Raw genomic sequence first — 24,126 nt, 5'->3', positions numbered from 1 at the left:
AAAGAGATTTTAAATTTTAAAAATTATTTATGCTATAATTAACTATCTTACAAAATTTCTATGAAATCTTATTTTTTAAATTAAAATTTCATAAGTTTAGTAAAATTCCAGTATTTATGCCAACCCTCTTTTATATATCTTATTCCTACTAAGATTAAATGAATGCCTTCCTGCTTAGTTTTGAATTTAAATGAAAATAGCTTCAGTGTTTTACTGTTTAGAATGATATCTGGTAGTGATTTTGGGAAAACAGTCTGACATATTTAAGTAGCCCCACTTATTAGAAAAGTTGGCTGCATTTTTTATTAAAGGCCTAACCTGCATCTACTGATATGATTACAAGTTTTCTTTTTCCTTTTATTTGTTGACATAAAGACTAACAGTGACAGAATGAATGTCTTGGTTTTGAACCAATCTTATACTATCGGCATAAGTTCAAGTTGGTCAGAGTACATTATTCTTTTCATACATATGATGAGTTATGATTTTTTATCTATATTCATAACTGAAACTGGCCCTGATATGCTTTATTTTTGTACCATCTTTTAGACATTATAAAGGAAAGTGAGGTAGCTGGGTGCAATGGTGTAACTGGTATTCCCAGCAATTCAGGAGGCTGAGCCAAGAGGATTACAAGTTCAAGGACAATCTGGGCAACTTACTGAGACCCTGTCTCAAAGTGAAAATAAAAGGGCTGGAGATGTAGCTCTGTGGTAAAGCACCCTTGAGCTCAATCCCCAGTACTGCAAATAAAATAAAATGAAGAGGAGATAGGACAATAAAATGAAATGACATTTATTTCCTTTGCTAAATATTTTTTAAAATGTACTTTTATTTAAAAATTATTTTTTTATTTTTAGGTGGATACAATATATTTATTCTATTTTTATGTGGTTCTGAGGATTGAACCCAGTGCCTCTTGCATGCTAGGCAAGTCTCTACCACTGAGCCACAACCCCAGCCCCTGCTAAATATTTTTTAAAAGATAATCATCTGTTTCAATTTTTTTCTGGGGGGTGAGTTATTAATGAAATAAACATTAGCATACAAACTTTAGTATTTATTTTTAAATAAATAAATCAAGCAGATGCAACCCCTATTTCCCACATTGAGATCTCAGAAAATGTATTTTCTTATTTAAAAAAAAAAAAAAAGGAAATATCTAACATGGGATAATGAGTGGGTTAGGAGAGAAGAGATTTCTAGTAATGGCTTAATTAGAATAATTTAGGGTTTCAAAAATCTTTCCTACCACAGTGCCTTCATGGGCAAGAAACAGCAGTTTGTAATCCTCAGATTCTAGGGATTATGTTTACACACCTACCATAATTCCAATATTTAGTTGGCAGCCTTGTGGTTCTCATAATTGTTTTTCACAATTAGCAAAACATAATTGTTAAGACTCCTTGATAATAAATAGAAAACTCAAAAGAAATTTATGGCAATACAGTTATTCTTACAAAGCTCAGCTTTCCTCCCTTCCTTCCCCTTCTTCCAGTACACTGGGATAGGGTTGGCATTTTATTTCTCAAGGCTCCTTTGCAAAAACTTCAGCACTGCTATACTTTTCATCTCCCATTTAATAGTTATTTCTCCAGTTAACTTGTTTTTACTAATTCTCCCAAAGACTAACTAAGGTCTACCAATACTGAAATTAAATTCACAAAACTTCCAAAATAAAAATACTTGATAAAAAGAGTAAATAACTGTCATACATGACTCTTGAAACAAACCTACCGTGAATACAGTGTTTAGCCTGATATTAACAGTTGTACACAACAATAAGTAGGATTGATTATGTCGGATACCAAGGGCAAGCTTTTTTAATTGATTTGTACCTCTAAACCATACATCACTCTTATACAGTGTCCAGGGGGAAAGTGCTATAACTTCAAATGGAAGGAAAACTATGTAAGCGTTTACTCTTTGACCCAGCAATTGCATACCTAGAAATTTACTCTGAAGATACATTTCCAGAACAACAAAACATAGATATATAAGCTCATTCATTGCTGCATTATCTGTAATTGCAAAATATTGGAAATAACCTAAATGCACAAGCATAAAACACTGGTTGAATAAATTATAGTACATCCTCCACAATGAGTACTATGGAAATTGAAAATGAGAAAGATCTCCATGTAAATGATATGAACAGTTTACAGGATATGCTATTAAGTGTGAAAAGCAAATAACAAAAAAGCATTTCTAGGTTATCTTTAATGTAAGAAAAAAAAGGAAATAATATAAATATATTCACATATACATTACACATATTGAGCCTGTTTTTTACACATACACACACACACACACACACACAAACACAAACACACACACAATCCTAATAAAATCAGTGGGAGAAGGGAATGAAGGAACAGAAAAGCAAGAAAATGAATAGCCTACTCTGATATATCTCTTTGCACACTCTTGGCTTTTAGAACCTTGGTAATGCATTATGTATTCAAAAAGTAACATGAGAAGGGACACCTAAGAGCATTTTAAGTAAACAACATATTAACATAACCTCACAGGAATGAGAAAGAAAAGTGAACCCAAGTAACTTGTCAATATAATACTTTATTATGTTCTTATTTTAAAAATAGAAAGAAATACAAAGCAGTCTTGAACTCTACTTAAAGATTTGTTGTTTGTATTACATGAGTATGGCAATTTGGAAAGTTCTTTGCATATATTATAGGATTAAGGAAAGAGGCCAGACTTCCTACACCATCTCATGTACCACCACAGAGCAGGAGAAGTCTCTTCCACACAGACTTGTCACAGGCTACTTATCTCCTAGGTGGTGCCTATCAAGCTAAAATTTAAGGCCAAGCAATAATGTATATTAACCCATCTTAGTCATTTATTCATTCAAAAAGCTTCTATGGGGTGGCTACAAAGGTCTATGAAGAAACTGGAGTTTAAATGGTGAAAAAAATAGAAAGTTCCCTCCTCTCACAGAGTTTATACTTTGATGTAAGCAGGCAGTAAACAAGAGAACAAATCAGATTAGTCTTCATGGTGATCACTTTTATTAAGTAATGGGAAAGACAAGAAGGGAGAGAGGAATAGGTAAACAGAGGGAACCACTTTAGACTAGTTGGTCGGGGAACACCTCTCTGGATGGTGACAAACTGAAGCCTAAATGGTAACAGAACTGGATTAAAGAATAAGAGATACCAAGTGCAATGATCCTGAAGTAAGGAGAAATCTGTCACAATTAAAAATAGAAAGTCAGGGTTGGGGATGTGGCTCAAGCAGTAATGCGCTCGCCTGGCATGCCCAGGGCGCTGGGTTCGATCCTCAGCACCACATAAAATAAAATAAAGATATTGTGTCCACCGAAAACTGAAAAATAAATATTTAAAAAATTCTCTCTCTCTCTCTCTCTCTCTCTCTCTCTCTCTCTCTCTCTCTTTTCTCTATCTTTAAAAAATAAAAATGAAAAAAGAAGGTCAGTTCCTGGAGAACAGGAATCAAGGAAGAAAAAGCCAGAATTCTATTAGCATTTGTAGCCTTGGTAATGACTGGATCTCATTCTCAATTGGATTTACTTCTTAAAAAGGATTATTGGAGAATGGAATCTCAAAGGGCAAGTGTGAAAGAGTCCAGCCTAGGTGCTCTATCAGTGGGCCCAGGTGAGATGACAGCAGCAAAGAGAGATAGAAGTGGTCAGACTGGGGTTAAGGTCTACCAATGAAGTCAGAACACGCTGATGAACTGATATGCAGGATGAAAAGAGGAATCAGGTATGGCTCCCATGTTAAGGTTTCAGCATCTGGATGATGACTCTCAATGGCATGAACTGCTATGGTGAAGAGTAGAGAGCAAGGGGTGGGAGAGATGAGATTAAGAGTCAAGAGTAACTTTCCTAATCCCTAAGAGATGAGTTTAGCAAACTGATCTTCATGGGTGGCGAAGCCCTTCTGACATGAAAGTATCCTATAAATTCTATGGCATTTACCCTGCCCCACCCCCATTCTCAAACCAGATCACTAGCCTGTATAATCATTGGCCCTTATGCATCTGGATCCCACCTTTTCTCTCATGGCCCATTTCCATGTGGCACTCCTCCCTCCCCTTCATTTCTCTCCATTTCATACAAACCTATTATCTCAGATTTCTAAGTCCTTACCCAACCTCTCTGCCCATACTTCTTTTTCTTTCCTATACCTCTGGTTCTTGTCTATCTGTTCTACTTTCTCCCCTTCCTGTACATACTAGATCAAGGCTGAAATAATTCTAAGCATTTCAGTTGCCAAAAGGACATTTGCCAGTTTCCTTCCAGTTCCTTATTAGTAAGGTAATTTCTAGGAAGATGTGTCATCTTTGGACACTGTTATAATTTGGCAATACACACAATGACCAAACCCCATGTTCTGAGAATTCAGGTTTCTATAATTTTCAGAAGAAATCAGGTTACAGAGATAAGAAGTCCTCAAAATATGAATGTTTTACAGTTTAAAGTTGAGAAGCTAACTGGAATGTAGTTTCCACATGGTAACAAAACATTATAAAGGCTTCTAACACATACTGCTCATCAATCTATACCCCTCATGTATTTGAAACAAGTACAGAGCCAGGAAAGGTTTCTGGAGCTGTGGGGGAGGGCCACATTAACAGTTCTCAATTCTCAATGCAAAATTCTGTTATTCCCCAGGGAATGACACAGGGACTGCCTAAAACTTCAGAGTCCTTCCCATCCCTCTCTACCAAAAGGAACAAGGCCAACTCTGGAACCCTCCCAGAAAAACCACATAAGAATAAGATTAGTATAAAGGGGTGTTTTGCTCAAGCAGCTACTATTATCTATAATTTTTAAAACTTAGTCTTAAAGAAGTCAAGTTATATCCAAGGTTTAGAAACTAAATAAGTATAAGAATCAGGGTTGGAAGACAGGTATTGTTCCATTGCCTTAGCACATCTTTAGTTTAGAAATTTCATATTTCTTTTCAAAGATATTTCTTTTGGAACCAAATGCCAAATGTTTTCTCTGATATGGGGATGCTGATCCATAGGGGATTGGGGGGGGCCAAGGGAGGAATGGAGGAACTTTAAATAGGGCAAAGGGGAGGGTGGGGAAGGGTGGGGGCAGGGGGACAGGAAAGATGTGGAATGAGATGGATATCATTACCCCAAGTACATGTATGAAGACACAAATGGTGTGACTCTACTTTGTGTACAACTGGGACAAGAAAAATTGTGCTCTGTATGTATACTATGAATTGAAATGCATTCTGCTGACATATATAACAAATCAGAATTTTAAAAAAGTTTTTAAAAGTTTAAAAAAAGATATTTCTTTTGGGAACAGATTCCTACAGATATTATTTTTTTCTTTTTCCTAACAAGAGTTATTAATAAAAGTAAAAAAAAAAAGTCATCACAAATTTATTTAGCAGAGGTCAGAAAAAAAAAAAACTGGCCAAAATAATTAGGAAGAAAATATCAAAATTTTAAAGTTTCAAGTGGAAGTTTGACTTTTTAACACAGCAGTGCCATCATTTAAATGTCACCTCCTTTTTAAACTTCTAAATCAGAAAGATACTTTTGAGAAGAATTTCTCTGACAAGAAATAAGATTGTTTCAGTCCTTCTACATAGAATAAGAAACCAAAATACCAAACAAATAAACCGAATTGGACAATACTGTCTTTTACATTCTGCTATGCAAAATTGCAACTTACCATATCTGTGCTAAAACAGGCTGAGGTAATCCAGATTGAAAAAAAAAGTTCCTTGCTTGATCACCTGTAAATTAAGTGAAAAAAGTTTCAGAAAAACAAAAGTTGCTGGAATTCCACTCCTAGCAAAAAATCACAAAAATAAGAGTGATAATCCTATAAATATTGAATTGAACATATGATAAAAACCAAATGGTGAACCTATAAGCAACAGAATGAAACCATCAGCACTAACCCAAAACCTGAAGGCTCTGAAAAATCATCTCAGAAAGGGCAAACTATTTGCTGGGATAGGTTGTCCACTTTAGTATGCTACTAAGAAGTTAGCTACCCCTTGTGAATACTCTAGACTGGATACTGAATGTCCCCCATAGGCCAATGTGTTAAAGGCTTAGTCATCAGGTTGGTCCTGGGAAAAAGGGAGGTTGGAACCTTTTAAGAGGTTTGGCCAAGTGGGAGGTCTCAGATCATCAGGGGTGTGCCCCCAAATGGGATAAAGGGACCCAGCCCTTTTCTCTTCCTTTCTTTTGTAGCAGGCCCTGAGGTGAACAGGTTTCTTCTATCAAACACTTTCACCATAATGTACAGTGTCACTATTGGCCCAAATCAACAGTGCTACTCAGTCACAGAATGAAATCTCCAAAAAATATGAGCCAAATAAACCTTTTCTTAAGTTGATTATCTCAGATATTTTGTTACAAATAATGGAAAGCTAACTAGCACAATGACAAAGCACATCTACAGATCTACAGGAATCCTTAGGAAACAACTGATGAGCCATTCTTCTACTTTATTTATTTATTTATTTATTTATATTTTTAGTTGTAGATGGACACAATACATTTATTTTGTTCATTTAGATTTTTTATTTGGTGCTGGGGATCAAACCTAGAGTCTCATACGTGCTAGGCAAGTGTTCCTCCACGAGCCATAACCCCAGCCCAGATATTTCTACTTTATAAAACATTCTTTGCAACTCTATACCTAATGCTACAAATTTGGGGTACTTATATATTTATGGAAAATATAAAACAATTACATCAATTATGAAAATAAATTAGGGAGAGCTATGATACAAACACAAGCAAAAATATTTCCCCAGGAAATCCATAACCCATTTTTCCTAAAGTGAATTCCTGAAGAGTAATCAAACAGGAAAGATAGCAGAAAAGGCAACATATGAAAGGAACTTTAGAGAGACAGGAAAAGTCCCTTTTAAAAAATGTTCAGAATCTGTTAACAGTTTCCCAAACCAGCTCAGGACCAAAACTGAGCAAGTGTTTTAGCTTTAGAGCCACAGTCTACCCCTCCCTTACTTAAAGAAAACAAACCTGGCCCTTTGAAGGTAACCAGTTGCCATCAGTGATATGCCCCAGACAAGTAAGTGGCTTGATATGCACAAAGAATACAAAGTTTGAATGGATAAAAGAAAAGCAATCATAAATTACAGGCTCACGGTTAATAGCAAAACAAGTCAACTGTCTCCTTGGTTATATGTGCCAACCTCTGGTTATATGTACATAATAGATTTCTACAAATATATGCACTAATGTTAAGTAAGACTATGAAATAGTGACTCCCATTACCAGTAATAAATCCAGATATCGGCTTTAAACTATGGAACTGCTGATCATGCTTCGCTCTTTCCTCAACAGTTATGGCCCAGATATCCAGGCTGCCTACAGGCCAAATAAAAGATAAGTTATTCAGTGAGAAAAACAAGGTGCTCACACACACACAATCCATAGCACTTTCACACCCACACAATTCACAGCACTTCCAGGTTCTGTCAATGTGTAATAAATGGTTTGATAAAATAAAATCTGCTTATCTTTGGAAGGAATGTATACAAAGTTAGAAAATATAAGGAAAGCAGAACCAAAACCAAATTGGCATAATTCATTTTTTTTAGTTGTAGATAGACATAATACCTTTTTTATTTTTATGTGGAACGGAGAATTAAACCCAGTGCCTCACACATGCTAGACAAGTGCTCTACCACTGAGCAACAAACCATAGCCACCACAAATTCCTTTTTTAGAAGCTTGTCTATAACCCTATAGTCAGGATTATATGAAGATAGTAAATTCATAATTTATTTACATATATCTAACCAACAGATTAATTAAAACTTAAAATTGCACCGCCAGGTGCCTTAAATGTTATAGTGAAAAATTAAGAAATAGGTAAATGTGTAAGGCCATGGGTTCAATCTCCAGGACCAAAAAAATATATATATAGCATTTAACAATTTCCTAATAAGGTCAGGAAAAATTACCTGAAAACATATTTTATGCAGATTGCTATGTTTCAAATAGATAAACTAAAGTAAAATAAGTAAAAATATCACACTTCAAATTCAGGCTTTGAAAAAGTAGAGAATAAATGATCCAGACGCTTCACCAAATAAATTGAAAAGAAAAAACAGGGACAGAGGGAAGAGTTCACAAACCAAGAAACTTAGGAGACAGATGAACTACCCTGCAACACAGGAACTTCATTTGAATCCAAATTTGAAAAACAACCTTAGCAAAAAAAATACCAAGACTATTAGGGAAAGTAATTATAAATTTTATAGATATGACAATGTAGTATATAAATTTTTATACATTTGATAATGGTATTATAGTTATGTCTTAAAAATGTAATCTTCTAGATAAACATCCTAAAATATTTATGGAGGAAATAAAATGATGCCTGGGAGTTGCTACAAAAGAATCCAGATGAAACAATATTGGCCATGAGTTGATAATTATGGAAGCCATATGATGGAGTACATGAGGTCTGACTTATTATTCACTCTAATTTTGTCCCCCCTCCCCTTTTTATCCTTTAGCAGCACTGGGGAATTGAACCCAGGGCCTCACACATGCTAGACAAGAGCTGGCCAATTCACTCTACTTTTTTTTTTTTTTTCTGAAATCTTCTATTATAGATAGTAAGTTTTTAAAATCTGGCCCTGAAGTACATTAAAAAAGAGAAATTTCCAAAAACTTACCACCAAAAGGTGTTGGAAACTGAGCCATGGTTCTGTTACTTTTGCCTTGCTAATTGGGGCCTGTAATTGAAATGCAACAGTTACGTTTATGAAAAATTCACACCTGTATACTTAATTATAAACACACTAATATATGGTCTTTATCAGAAGACAACACTAGAACTGGAGTATGGCTCTACAAATCAAAGTTACAATGAAAGGGTTTCATCCTTTTATTCTCTGAATAGACTCAGTGTCAGATATAGTGATAGACACAAGAATACCTATTGAGACTGGCAACTTGAAGCTATCAGAGGCGAGTAATACCATTACCATAGGACAGCCTTTTGTATCATTAGTGCTATAAATGTTACTTTTTAGGTTTTCTTTTTCTCCCCTCAACTGTCTGGATACACCACTCCATCAGTTTGATGGTTACAGTACCTTATTATTGAGCACTTGTTGTAAATTGTACATTGTAGTAGGTGTTTTATAGGTCTTATGCTCCACTCACTGTCATCCCAACTCTGTGAGACAGGTACTATTACCACCATCCCCATATTACAGATGAGGAAAATGAGAACAAGAAAGGAAAGTTGTTATGGTTTGTATATGAGGAGTCCCCTAAAAGCTCCTGTGTTAATGCAGGAATATTTGAAGATTAAGTGGTTGGATTATGAGAGCCATAACATAATCAGTCCATCCTAATTTGAATGGACAGATTGGGTGGTAACCGTAGGCAGAAGGGGCATGGTTGGAGATGTCACTTGGAAGGGTCTCATTTTCCCCGTGTCCTCTCTCTACTTCCTGACTGCCACGGAGTAGAGCAGCTTCCCTCCACCATACACTTCCACCAGGATGTTCTGCTTCACTTTGGGCCCAGGGGAATGAACTTGGCTGAATATGGACTGAATCTCTGGAGCTGTGAGCCAAAATAAATATCCCCTTTTCTAAGTTATTCTTGTTAGGTAGTTTGGTCACAGTGACACAAAGCTGATTAACATAGAAGTAATTACAGCAATACCATCCATTTGGTGACAGTGCTGGGATTTGAGCAAAGGCAATTAACTTCACAGCCTGTTTCACCTATGAAAAACATTCTCTGAATTGCTGTTTAAAGATTATGAGAAAGGAGTAAACAATACATACTCCACGAATGTTTGCTCAGAATACAAACATGTATCTAATGCTCCAAAACTTCCCATTAGACACTATTAATCATGAACAGAGATATGAAACAAAGACAGTCCACTTTCCTAACTTAAAAAAAAATGCAGATTTAATGAATATTTTTTCCTTACACTTTAGTTTAACATAGTAAATGCACGAAGTTGAAAAAAAGACTACCAAATACTCAGATTAAAAATTTTTAGATAAATTTAGATCTAAAAACATGAGAATCACATGCACCAATATACTTTGATTTCAATTTTCAATATGTTCATGAAATTTCCCTCCACTATTATACTTTCAAATTTCCAAAAGCTCCTTCTCATTCTTGACTCTATTCCTAGTACTTCCTCTATTTTTAAAATTTTTAACTGATTCTTTGGTTCATTTTGTTTTTTAGTTTTCATTCATTTCGTGAATCATTCATTTCCTCCAAATTCTTTTTTTGTTGGCAGGCTAACTGATTAGGTGTCCTTCACTTTTGAGGATTTCATCACAATTCAATGATCCTTGGATGCTCCTTCATTTTTTATTTACATATGATAGCAGAATGCATCACAATTCTTATTACACATATAGAGCACAATTTTTCATATATCTGGTTGTATACAAAGTATATTCCCCCCAATTCGTGTCTTTATACATGTACTTTGGATAATAATGATAATCACATGCCACCATTACTTATAACCCCATGCCTCCTCCTTTCCCCTCCAACAACTGGACAGTCCTTCATTTTTAGAGTGAGGCACTAACTCAGATGCTTGGCTCAGGAGGAAGGCATGTTGACTGATGGACTGCTCCATACGATGACCAGGGACACAGAGTTGCCTTTTCACTGGGAGACCCCCCAATGCTAGTATTCACTGAAGCAGCCTGCCTTTGCCAGAAAAAGTGTTGGGTGGGATGAGAAGAGTACAGCATCATCTAAATGCTGGCCTGGGGAGAGAGAAGGTGAGGCTCCTACACTACAGAGTGCAGATGTCAGCCTCTTGCTTCACCCCTCTATCCTGGAGCTTCTCTGATTCCAGCATCTTTCCCACCTCCCCAGAAAAAAAGGAGACTGAAGCAGTCCCTTTTCTGCAAGGGGTATAGAACATTATGGTCCAAAAAAATTTGAATGAGACATTTAAAGAGTTCCCATTTTAAGCTGCTGCCTTTGGGAATACCTGGCATGTCCAAGCAAGTGGAAGCCTCTCAAGACACCCTGGGGCAAGCCAGCACTCTAGCTCCTCTTTGTTGACTCCTGTAGGGAGTTAATTTCTATCCTCCTCTGTGAACTCTCTTACTAACTCCTTCATTCCCTTATGGTTTACAAAATACTGCTAAAATCTTTTCTCTAGATTTTCTCTACTGTTATCTTATGACATCATATGTTACCTTCTACTGTTCCTGAGTTAGCATCTATTGTGCCTCCTGTATGATTGTGGCAACCTTTAAAGAAGAAGGAAGAACATGTCATCAGCCCACCATATTTAGGTGGGTACCTGAGAATTCAGTTTTGAACAGGATTACTTCTTATGACAAGTCCCTTAGAAGCTGCAGGTGCTGACCTCTTCCTTCACTGCTTTTCACTCCATATATTATATAGGCAGGTAAAATTACCTGGTAATTTTCTAAAACTTATTTTTGGGGCAAGGGGTGCCCAGGGATTGAACTCAGGGGCACTAGACCACTGAGCAACATCCTCAGCCCTACTTTTTGTATTTTAGAGACAGGGTCTCGACTGAATTGTTTAGCACCTTGCTTTTTGCTGAGGCTAGCTTTGAACTAAAGATCCTCTTATCTCAGCCTCCTGAGCCACTGGGATTACAAGTATGTGCCACCATGCCCAGCTCCAAAACTTTTTAATGCATTTTATCTCACTCAGTCCTCTTAAAATTCTTTCAAAACTGACCTACCATACACCTTTTTATTGAGCATTCAAAAAATGAAAAGCCCCAAATTTTTAAATCATATTAAAACAAATATTCACAATACAGAAGAGGAAAATGCATTCTGTTCATGTTCATTCTGGTTTACTTCAATTCTTCACTGTTCATGCAAAATACAAAAAAAGTTATTGATTTCTTTGTACCCAGTCAAGTAATACTTTATCCATATTTTCTTACTAGTGCTAATCCATCTAGCAGGTGAATCTCTTGAAAGATTTTAGCCTTATAATATTAGTTCAAAGTGATACAATCAAGCTATAAAAAAAAAAGTTGTAATAGCAGTAATTGTGATATTGTCTCTGATTCTTGTGGTGATAGTTTTCAGTACTTTGTATTTTAATAAGCTAATTTTTAGCTGTATTTTGGTAGTCTTTAGGGTGTTTAGGTAGTTTCCTTCTATTCCTATTTTACTTAACATTTTTATTAATTAACAGCTGGGGGGTGAGTGCTGGGGTTGGAACCTAAGGCCTTGGGCATGCTAGGCAAGTACTCTACCACATCCCCAGTCCCTTCTTTTCTTTCTTTCTCTTTTTTTGAGATAGGATCTTGCTAAGTTGCCCAAGATTCTTCTGCCTCAGACTCCCAAGTAGCTGGGATCACAGACTTGTGCCAGCTTAAATATTCTTTTCAGAAGATTTTCTTCTTAAAATCTAAAATAATCATGTATTTTTCCTTTAATTAACATCCTAAATTATAGTGATGTATTATCTAATATTAAATTATCCTAGGTTTAATTTGCTAATATTTTCTATAGAATTACTGCTTGAAAAGATGCTATGCTTAATTCTATGCAATAAAGTCGCAAATATAGAGGGAATGGATACACTTCTACTTCCCTATAAATTTCTAAAAGTAACCTTTAAGAAACAATAATGTGGGCTGGAGATGTGGCTCAGCGGTAGCGCGCTCGCCTGGCATGCGTGCGGCCCGGGTTCGATCCTCAGCACCACATACCAACAAAGATGTTGTGTCCGCCGAGAACTAAAAAATAAATATTAAAAATTCTCTCTCTCTCTCTCTCTCTCTCTCTCCTCTCTCACTCTCTCTTTAAAAAAAAAAAAGAAACAATAATGCACCACAGATATAATGGAAATATAAAAACATAAAATTAAAAATAAGTAAAAAATTATTTTGGAAGTGAGTTTGAACTCACCTTCTAGGAATAAATATAACCTGTTACCAAAAACGATTCACAGAAAAAGGTCAAACACTTCTCAATTTATTTTATGAAGCTAGCATTCTCTTAATTCTAAGTTATGATAATGAAAGCATTAAAAAATAGGCCATTCTCACTTATTGAGAGGGTCATAACTAGACATAAGTATAACAACTTATGACTTGAAGTATACTTGAATTATCATCAATTCCTGCAAAGCACCTAAGATGATTTGCTGTTTACCATCCTACACTTGAATTTAGGAAACAACTACCTGTCCTATGTGAATCTCTTCCCTCAAAGCCTCCACTTTATGACCAACATTAGACTAAATTTATCTTTTGGTCCTTCTGACAGCTATCTCTACTTCCCCTGCATTTTACATCTGTTAAGTGACAAGCAAATGGACTGCAGAATCCACCCTGCACCTGCCACTAGTGATACTGTACCTTTCTTTTGCTTCCCCTCTCTAACTCAAGCCCTATTCCTTTAGAGTCAGTGGTCTGGCTATTAGTTAGAACCTAATAAGAGCGAAATCACTCAGAGGTATGGAAGAAGGTGTGCCTTCCAGGTTTACCTACTCACAGACAGCCAAATGCTCCTGAAGCATGAGGATTAAATATCCCCACTTATCTTCCTTCTGCCCCCAGTTCCTTCCAGTGCCATTCACAGCTGGGTCCTCCACAACTCCCAGGGAACCCCAGACAAAAGTAGCAACATGTAGAGGAAGAACTGAGTTAAGGCCTGGAGATATAGCTCAGCTGGTAGAGTGCTTGCACTTGGCCCTAGGTTCAATCCCCAGCACCATAAAAGAAAAAAAAAAAAAAACTGAGTCAAATCTTCCAAATCTTTCTCCTTTTCAGTTCTATGTTATCTGGATAAAACAAGGTGATAACAACAAGGCTTAAAATGTTTTGTTCCTATTTTTACATATATTTACAATCTGCATTACTATAATTTAAAAAATAATTTGTGAAGGGCCACTATATTCTAGAAAAATAATCACATATGTAATATTTTTAAATGTCACACACCACAGTTTCAATTCTGCTAGAGAAGTACAAACCCACCACAGACCTTTTGCTTAAATAACTAAAACTAAAAACCCAAGGCAAAACACACACAAAAAAAGTTCCCTGTGGACCATAGAATGTGGAGAAAACCAGAGAGGAGAAAGCTGAGAGAAGGGACCTCCCCCAATTTTGTAAATGAACTACACTAGCCTCAGGCTCACTCCTGAGCAGTGGATGTACAAGACTAATCTTGGAAACTCAACTGAGAATGGAATGCCTCTCCACACACAGCAGAGAAGACCTGGAGACCACACCTAAACAGATTAAGTGCCTGATCAACTGCACAAACAGCATTCTGCCAAGGCTTACCACAGCACACAGAATCTACACCACATGAAATTGACATGTCCAGGATAAAATCCGAAATCACTTGATATAAAATAAGTAGGAAAATGTAACTTTTATTTTTTAAAAATGCAATTAATATGTGCCAACTCTAAGATGATAAAATGTTGAAATTATCTCACAAAGACTTCATAATATATATGATAAATAATTTTATTTATTTTTTTGGCAAGACCAGGAACTGAACTCAGGACCTTGCACATACATGCTTGCAAACGTTCTACCACTGAGCAACATTCCCAGCCCATATCAAAAACTTTAGATGAACTATTATCCCTATGCTCCATGAGATAAAGGTAAACACAAAAAATGAATGGAAAGACACAGCTTCCCATTAGACAATGAAAAATTATTTAAGAAGAATCAAATGGAAAATTTAGAGAGAAAATTAGATCTTAGGGAATGAAGGAAGATCAACAGAAATGGCAAATATCTGCATGAATATAAAGTTATTTTTTCTTACTAACCTCTTTAGGATATGTAAACTGTTGAAAAGTAACTATTGCAACACTGTCTAGGAGGTGTTTCCATATAAATAAAATATAGATGACAGTCACAAAATAAAAGTCTGTGGAGGAAGACTCACTACGGCTATATTCTACTTGACATGTTCAGTATTAACTTGAGGGATACTATGACAGCTTAGGTAAATACATTTACCTACAGTCCTTAGTACTGCAAAAAAAAAAAAAAAAGAACTACTTAAAAATGAATATAGGAGCTGGGCTATATAGCTCAGTTATAGAGGCACTCGGTTCGATTCTCAGCACAACATTAAAAAAATAAATAAACAAAATAAAGTTATAAAAAAAATTAAATAAATACAAAGAGATACCCCAAAAGAGTCAATAGATAACAGAAAATCAATGTTAAAAATCCACAGAAGCCAGGAAAGAAAAAAATTTTTAAAAATCAACAGGCAAAAATTTTTTAAAAAATGATAATAATAATCATAAAGAATGGAAAAGAAAAAAACTGAAATGTCCTTATTGACAACCTAGTTTTACATAAAAAATCTAGAAAACACTGACTAGCATATAAATATTACAGAATATTTAGCAAATTCACTCAGCAATTTAGTAGAATTGCTGGATGAAAGATAATATATCAAAAATCAGTTTAATCCTCAGCACTGGGGTAAAAAATGTAAATAAACTGAATTCTTCTTTTCCCACCACTCAGGTTTTATGTTTATTCACATTAACCTAAAAGAACTTAATTCTGTTTTTCTTTTTTGATTTTGAGACAGGATATTGCTAAATTGCTTAGGGCCTCACTAAATTTCTGAGACTGGTCTTGAACTTGCAATCCTCCTGCCTCAGCCTCCCAAGTCACTGGGATTACAGGCATGCACTACCAAGATGATCTGAATTCTTATATATTAGCAAGCAGATAATTAAAACGTAAAATTAAGCAAAACAATCCCATTTATGGTAGCATCAAAAATTATAAAATTCCTAGGTACAATTTTTAACAAAAGATATACATGGCCTCTGCACTAAAAACTACAAACTATTGCTAAGAAAATTTAAAGTCTAGAGATTTTAAGATTCAATACAGTTAGAATGGTAATTGGCTCCCAGTGCATCTATCTGTACATTCTATGCAATTCCCATCAAAATTTTTAGTAGAAATTGGCAAGGACAGAAATATATAGCAAATGTCCTATAACAACCAAAGAGTTTTTTTTTTTTAATATCAAGTGTACTTTTTTTTTGTTTGAGAGAGAGAGAGAGAGAGAATATTTTAATATTTTTTTTTTTTTAGTTTTCGGCAGACACAACATCTTTGTTTGTATGTGGTGCTGAGGATCGAACCCAGACCGCACACATGCCAGGCGAGCGCGCTACCGCTTGAGCCACATCCCCAGCCCCCCAAAGAGTTTTTAAAAGAACCAAATTAAATGATCTACCCTATCTGATTTCAAGATTTACTACAAAGCAACAGTAGTCAAGACCTTTGGTACTGGTGTAAAGATAGACACCAAACAACGAAAGAGTTCAGAAATAGACTCACATGTGTTTGGCCAATTGATTTTTGTCAAAGTTGCAAAGGCAACTTGAAAGAGGGAAAATGTCTTTCAACAGAGCTGAAATCAACTGGATAACCCTGTGGAACAAACAAAACAACAAAAACCCACACTGATCTATACTTACATTCCACAAAATCTACAAAAATTAACTCAAATGTAAGACCTAAAACAGAAAATATGTTCATGATCTTGGGATAGACGATTTCTCAAAACATAAACGAGCATAATTTGTTTTTTAGACATTGATGGACTTTATTTTATTCATTTATTTATATGTGGTACTGAGAATTGAACCTAGTTGCCTCACACATTCGAGGCAAGCACTCTACTACTGAGCCAGCTCCAAGCATAACTTTAAAAAGAAAACAAAATGGTAAATTTGGCTTCATTAAAGTTAAAAAATAAAAATAAAAAGTCTGTAAATATAGCAACTTAGTAGGCTAAGGATAGCAAGTTCAAGGCCAGCCTTGGCAACTTAGTTAGACCCTGTCTCAAAATAAAAAATGGAAAGGGATGAGGAAGTAGGTCTCCAGCACCACAAAACAAACAGAACAAAACAAACAAAAAACTCTAACTCCATTTTCATAAAAATCTAAACCCATCAGTGATTACTTTAAAACTAATCAGAGATTGTCTGGGAGATGAGATGAGAGAGAAAGGTCAGATTTCACAGAAGCATAGGAAAGCTTTGGAAGAATCGAAGTGTTTTCTCTCTAGAGAATGTTAAATGGCTCCACAAGTATATGCCATAGCCCTGCTGACCTAACCACACACTAGTATACAGTGATGAGCCACATGTTTCAGTCAATGATGAACCACATATAATGGTGGGCCCATAAGATTATAACACAGCTTAAAAATTCTCATCAACCAGTGACATTAGAAGCCATCATAACATCATAGAACAATGAATCAATATGTGTTAGCAGTGAGGCTGGAGTGAACCTATGAGCTTCCAGTCATGTAAAAGTATGGCAGGTACTATCATGTATATAGTACACAAAACTCAATAACAAGAGACTATGTTACTGACTTATGTACTGACTATACTACAATTTTTATTATTATCTTAGTATGCACTTTTTCTATATATTAAAAAAAAAAAGTTTACTGTAAAACAGTGTGCTGTGGAGTGGAGGTATAGCTCTGAGGCAAAGCTCTTGGACTGGATCACCAGCACTGCAAAAACCAAACCAAATAAAAAATTCTGTGCTGTGTTCTGTCAGCCATGGCCACAGACATCTCATTACGTCTCTTGATCACATCATCTTCCCTTGTGGTTGATTTAATCTCACGTTTTGTTTATTACAGACCTAAGAACAACAGGTATACCGTGGATATACACTGTATACATGTGTAAGAAGGCCTCTACAGGCAATCTAGTTTTTTAAATTTGCTTAGGTTTTTCTAAGTACATGCTGTGATGTTCACACAAGGACAAAAATCACCTGTAGGGACAATTATTTCAATTTTACCTCAATAAAAATTTTTAAGTCATAAAGCACAAAGAAAATACACAGAACAGGTCAAGAGATCTTCAATCCTAAGAGTTCAACACAAATTAGAATATATATACAATATGTTAGTGGAATTCACATCTTTCTCAGAGAGGAGTAGCAATTCTCAATAATTATCAACAAAAGTTTTAACTTTAAAAAATTTTCGGCTTTAATCACAACATAAAAACTTAATTGAAAGAGTAGAATAAATGATAGACAATAAGGCTTCTGAGCAAGAATTAAGAAATAGATCTCAGGTTGTGAATAGGAATCCTTGATATCATTTAGTAAGTCTGACAAAGAAATTTCTTTCTTTGAAATTTTTTTTAGAAGTGGGGTGGGACCGAGTCTATGATGAACCAAAATGTTTTATTGGAAAATACAATTACTCATTTTAAATTAAACATGTGCAGTGTTTCCCCCCCCCCCCCCCCCCCCCCCCCCATGACTACCCTTTGTTAAAAATACTAAGACCAGTGGGGTAGGGAGGAGGAGCAAGGGAGGATTAGATGAATTCTAGATAGGGAAGAGGGTTGGGAGGGAAAGGGAGGGGCAGGGGATTAGCAAGGGCAGTGAAATGTGATGGACTTCATTATCCAAAGTACAAGTATGAAGACTCAAACTGGGTTATATATAAATAGAGATTGAAAAATTGTTGTATATATGTGTAATAAGAATTATAATGCAAAAAAGTACATGTATAAAGGCATGAATTGGCGAGAACATACTCTATATACAAGGATATGAAAAATTGTACTCTATATAGTGTAATAATAACTGTAATGCATTCCACTGTCGTGTATTTAAAAAAAATGAAATCAATAAAACTAAAAAAAAAAAAAATACTGAGACCACTGATTTTCTAAATATCTTTGTAACCAAGTAAGGAATGCATATAACTGCCATACTCAGATTTTAAACTTCACATAAATGGGGAAAATGCCTGGAAAGTATAGAATAAATATTAATTATTTGTTAAAATGCCACAAATAAAAAATTTGTCCATCTCTGAAAACAGAAATCAAATTCTACGTATATCCTAATTCAAAGTATTACATATTTGAACAAAATTTGAATATGACAGAAGATTATATACTGATACATGTAAATAAACACATGTTCTCCTAGAGGCAAAGCCTATAAAATGAAAGCTTTCAGGAAAAAAAAATAGAATTATTTTCATTATCATAGCTAAGTAAAAATATATAGTTATGTCTCATTAAGGCCTTTCCATTTAAACTTGAGTTGTAGCCAGCCATAGTGGCCCTATAATTCCAGGAGCTTGGGAGGCTGAAGCAGGAGGATCATAAGTTCAAAGTCAGCCTCAGCAACTTGGCAAGGCCGTAAGTAACTTAGTAAGACCCTATCTCAAAATTTTAAAAATAAAATAAAAAGGGCTGGAGATGTGGCTTAATGGTTAAGTGCCCCTGGATTCAATCTAATCCTTGGTACTACCAAAACAAAACAAAAAGACCTTCAAGGGCTGGGGCTGTAGCTCAGTGGCAGAGCACTTGCCTAGCATGCATGAAGCGCGGGGTTCAATCCTAAGCACCACATAAAAAAATAAACAAGTAAACAAAGTAAAGGCATTCTTACCCATCTACAACTACTACAAAAAAAACTTTTTTAAAAAACCTTCAAGGGGGGCTGGGGATGTGGCTCAAGCGGTAGCGCGCTCGCCTGGCATGCGTGCGGCCCGGGTTCCATCCTCAGCACCACATACAAACAAAGATGTTGTGTCCGCCGAAAACTAAAAAAAAAATAAATATTAAAATTCTCTCTCTCTCTCTCTCTCTCTCTCTCTTAAAAAAAAAAAAACCCTTCAAAATTTTCAAATGTTAGTAATATGTAATCAAAAGTTAGTTTTTACTTTCAAGTCAGAGTTTTAATATATTAAATAAATTTTCGTCTTCTCATTTGTAATCAGATTATCATTTCTTTTTTTTTTTAAAGAGAGAATGAGAGAGGGAGAGAGAGAGAGAATTTCAATATTTTATTTTTTAGTTATCGGTGGACACAACATCTTTCTTTGTATGTGGTGCTGAGGATTGAACCCGGGCCGCACACATGCCAGGCGAGCATGCTACCGCTTGAGCCACATCCCCAGCCCCAGATTATCATTTCTATTGAGCATATTTTAAAACACTTATAATTTTTCTTGGTCTTATGGATTTACTTAGTAAAGTTTTTCTTCCCATGCACAATACCTGGAATATTATTTCCAATATTGATCCAAAAAATGATACCAGCATACTGGTATCAGTGATTATTTTATCCCCCTCATTAAATCATTTTAAGATTGTCTTAAAAGTTGACTTCTAGATCCTTATCTCATTCAAATGACAATTTAAAGTCCTGCTCCCAGAATCAGAGACAATGCTCTACATTATGCCAATATAACGGGAATCAGCTTAGGTGACAATTTATTGGCAAGATCCTTGCTGTTAAGGAGTTTATAATTCAATAAGGAATGGAAGACCCAAATCAAAAAAGAGTGTGTGTGTGTGTGTGTGTGTGTGTGTGTGTGTGTAGGGGTATCATCGATACCTTAAGCATTGACTAGTACACCTGACCTGCTTAGTCAATTTATTTCAATTAACAACCATGTGAGCTAAATAATATTCCTATTCCATCTGACAGATGTGAAACTACGACACAGTTTATACAGTTATCAAATGCTGGGAGAGGGGTCATTCCGGTTTCAGAGCCTGTGATCATAACCTCCTACTTCCAGGAGTTCTTTACATCTTCAAATATTCTGGAAATAGCCTGGAAAACCAACCAGGGTGGAGCTGGGCCAGGGATAATGTTCTATGCAACAAAGACCCTGGAAAACAACAAAGAGGAAGAAAAGGAAACCCAAAATTATTAAAGTGTCACACACAGTAGACCACAGAGGAAACCTGAAAGAGAAAAGAAAGATTAAATGGAATGTCGATGTGCAACTGCAAAGAGTTTTTCACTGCTTACTAAAATAGGAACAGATCCTGAAGTGTAAGCATTTGTCACATGAAAGCTGGAAGTCACATATTAAAAGAAGAAGAAGAAGAAAAGAAGCAGCAGCAGTGCTGCTGCTGCTGCTGCTAATAGAGAGTCTAGAGTGTTTTTTATTTAAAAAAGAAAAAAAAATAGTGAATCAAAACAGAAGTTCTACTGTGTGACAGGATTTCTGCAGCAGATAGGCCACCTAAGCTGAAAACAAACAGAAATGTAGAAGATTAAGGCAAAACAAGAAAGGAATGCTTCTGTCCAAGGTCCCTGGCCCTGTGGCCAGGAAGCAAGCAGGCTGTCTATTAACAGTGTAGGCACTGTGCAGAGTTGATGCTAGGATGAGAAGGCTGGACTTTATCCAGGCAGGACACAACACAGAGAGAGGTAGGTAGGTAACACAGGTAGGTAAATAAGCCTGTTCCATTTACTTCTATTTGTTCCTCCTGAAACTTTCCAGTTTACAGTAGTAGCTACATCACAACTGTCCTCAGTCTTCCCTTCAATGAAAAGGGAATAGATGGTCATGTTCATTAAATTTTTAAAAACAGAGGAAAATCCATGACTTCACTAACTGTAGCCAACTCTATTAACAGCTCAGCTTAGTATTTTTACTTCCTTTTATCTTTTCCAAGGAATATATGATTGTTTATTTCTTTTGAACACTTTACATAAAAATACATGCACTTGGCAAGTTATTAAAACTTTTCATAACTTGTTGCTGGGTGTAGATAATTTTAGAGGTGAATATTCCTATATTTATATACAAAAAGAATATATAGAAAACCACACACTCAATATTGAGCAATGAAGAAACAGGTATTTTTTAAAGTCTGGATAATGTTAGAATTTTTAAACCAAAGCTAACATGTGTTTGAGAAATCTTTCATCTTTCTTTATTTCAGCTTCAGAAAGAGCTAATTACACAAAATCCAAATAATGCTGGTCTGTAATTTTAGTATTTACATTAAACTACCAAATGCTTATGTACATAAACTAGAAGACCTCTATAGACATATATTTAGAAAACAGGATGGCCATCCTTAGGACACTATTTATTAAAATGTCATTTAACGTGATAAAAAAGCATAGTCAACCGGTTTTTTTAATTTGATCTCAAATGTTTGGCTAGCATGAATACAGGGAGATTACCAGAAAATATGAAATAATTATAGAAAACCAAATAAAGAACAAAGCATATATAATTAGGAATTTTAGTTTCTAGCACATAAATACTAAATTTAGATTATGAAGAATAACACTTCTAATGTTTAAATTATTGGCATAATTAAAAACTTCTAACTTTAGACAGGCATAGTAGTATTCACCCATAATCCCAGATACTCTGAAGACTGAGGCAGGAAGATCACAAGTTCAAGGCCAGCCTGGACAACTTGGCTAGACCCTGTTAACAAAATTTAAAGGTGGGGGGGTATGTGAAAATTTATAATTCAGTGGTAGAATGCTTCTAGGTTCAAGCCCCAATACCACACACACACACACACACACACACACTCTTTCTAACTATATCAAATTGAACTATAATTGCTCTATGTAATCAGCTAGTCTCAACCTCCCTGAAAACTGGAAATTTTTCCCCGCCAATTTTTTTTTTTCTTTTTTAAAGGGGGAGCTGAGCATGGTGATGCATTCCTGTAATCCAAACTACTTAGGAGTCTGAGGCAGGAGGATCACAAGCAAGCTCAAGGCAGCCTGAATAACTTAGCCAGAACCTGCTTCAAAAAAAAAAAAAAAAAAAATTAAAGGTCAGAAGTGATATAAGTCCTCTGGGTTCAATCTAGTACCACCACCAAACACACACACACACACACACACACACACACACACACACACACACTGGGGTGGGGGAGGTACTAAGCAGGGTGGGACTGAGGCAGGAGGGTCACAAGTTTGAGGCCAGCCTGAGTGAAAAAGAGACCCTTCCTCAAAAAACAAAATATTTTCTACCTCAGTGGTAGAGCACTTGTCTAGCATGTGTCAGACCTGGGGTCAAACTCTAACAGAGAAAATAAATAAATAAATAGATAAGTATGCAAACAAAATACAGTAATTAAAAAATATATATGCTTACTCACAGAAAAAGGAATCTTCAACAAATATGTAGTAAAATAATTAGCAGTCTCTAATATACCAAAACAGGGCTAATTTGGGACTAATGTTCAAAAGATTTATAGATTACGAACATACATTATTATCTTCTTGTCATTCAACTACTGGTCATTCCCTTACAGAAATCTTACAGTTATATTAGATAAATAAGCAAGCTGTCTCAACTATCAGAGACAAGCAAAGCACACAGATGGGGAGAGGCTCTTCAATATGGAGATGCCATTATGTTGGACTCCAGCAAAGAACACCTGGTCTCAACCGTTAAGGACTACTCTTGGGAGAGGGTATATCTTACATAATGGAACATTACAAATGGATTAGTCTTCCATTCTCTTTCCTGCTCTTCTTAAATTTACACTGGTCCCTCAGTTCTAAACTGAACAACTAAATGTCTACCCCCACACAAAGAAAAATTGGCTATAGATTAGAAGCCAGAGGGGGCAAAGACCACAAGAACTTATTCTTCCTCATATTGAAAGTACAGTTCAACACATGCTTGCATTTTAACAGGTCTGCTGTTTAACTTAATTCATGATGTCCCTCCCCGATATTCTGAATTAGTCATTTGAAATAAAATTTTCTTGGTACTATGGTGATAAATTTAATTCATCTCTTATAAAGAAATATTTTTTAAATTTTGTTTTAAAGTTAGTCAAAGGGTTTAGTTTTATGCTAAAGGCCCTAGAGAACAGGAAAATATAGAATACAAAATTAAAATCGAAAGAAATTTTGCATTGATGAAATTTTAAAGGGAAAGAAAAGAAAGAAAAAATGAAAATGTATCCACACTATAATATTATCATGAATATAAAAAAAATCGGGGCTGGGATTGTGGCTCAGCGGTAAAGTGCTCACCTTGCACAGGTGGGACCCAGGTTCGATCCTCAGCACAACATAAAAATAAAGGCATTGTGTTGTGTCCATCTACACCTAAAAAAATAAATATTTAAAAAAAACTATAATATACTCTATCCATATCCTATTATCTTGTATTTGAGAGTTATGAGGGTCTAGCTTGATATATTATTCTGTCTATATTTACAGAATAAGTCTTTGTCTTCACATTATTTCCTTTTCAGGGGTTTTGTAGCTTTAAAAATTCAAAATTGGAAAACCTTTTATAAATCCAAGGAAATCTT

General features: G+C 35.5%; 1 protein-coding gene across 5 annotated transcripts in view; it reads right to left on the bottom strand.

Annotated features, from left to right (window-relative positions):
- Itsn1 (intersectin 1) overlaps nucleotides 1-24,126 on the bottom strand; it is a 207,796-nt gene that overhangs the window by 135,504 nt on the left and 48,166 nt on the right. For all 5 annotated transcript variants that reach the window (XM_077795394.1, XM_026393561.2, XM_026393563.2 and 2 more), the window contains exons 2-4: nucleotides 8,682-8,741; nucleotides 7,270-7,362; nucleotides 5,687-5,750 (exon numbers count right to left, since the gene is read on the bottom strand). In XM_077795394.1, coding sequence (XP_077651520.1) covers nucleotides 5,687-5,750; nucleotides 7,270-7,362; nucleotides 8,682-8,709 — 185 coding nt within the window. In that variant the 5' untranslated portion in view covers nucleotides 8,710-8,741. The remainder of the gene's footprint in view (nucleotides 1-5,686; nucleotides 5,751-7,269; nucleotides 7,363-8,681; nucleotides 8,742-24,126) is intronic.

The sequence above is a fragment of the Urocitellus parryii genome, chromosome 2 (assembly GCF_045843805.1).
Source record: "Urocitellus parryii isolate mUroPar1 chromosome 2, mUroPar1.hap1, whole genome shotgun sequence".
NCBI classification, from domain to species: domain Eukaryota; kingdom Metazoa; phylum Chordata; class Mammalia; order Rodentia; family Sciuridae; genus Urocitellus; species Urocitellus parryii.
The sequence above is the reverse complement of the archived record's forward strand: the minus strand, read 5'-3'. Positions and strand labels throughout refer to the sequence as shown.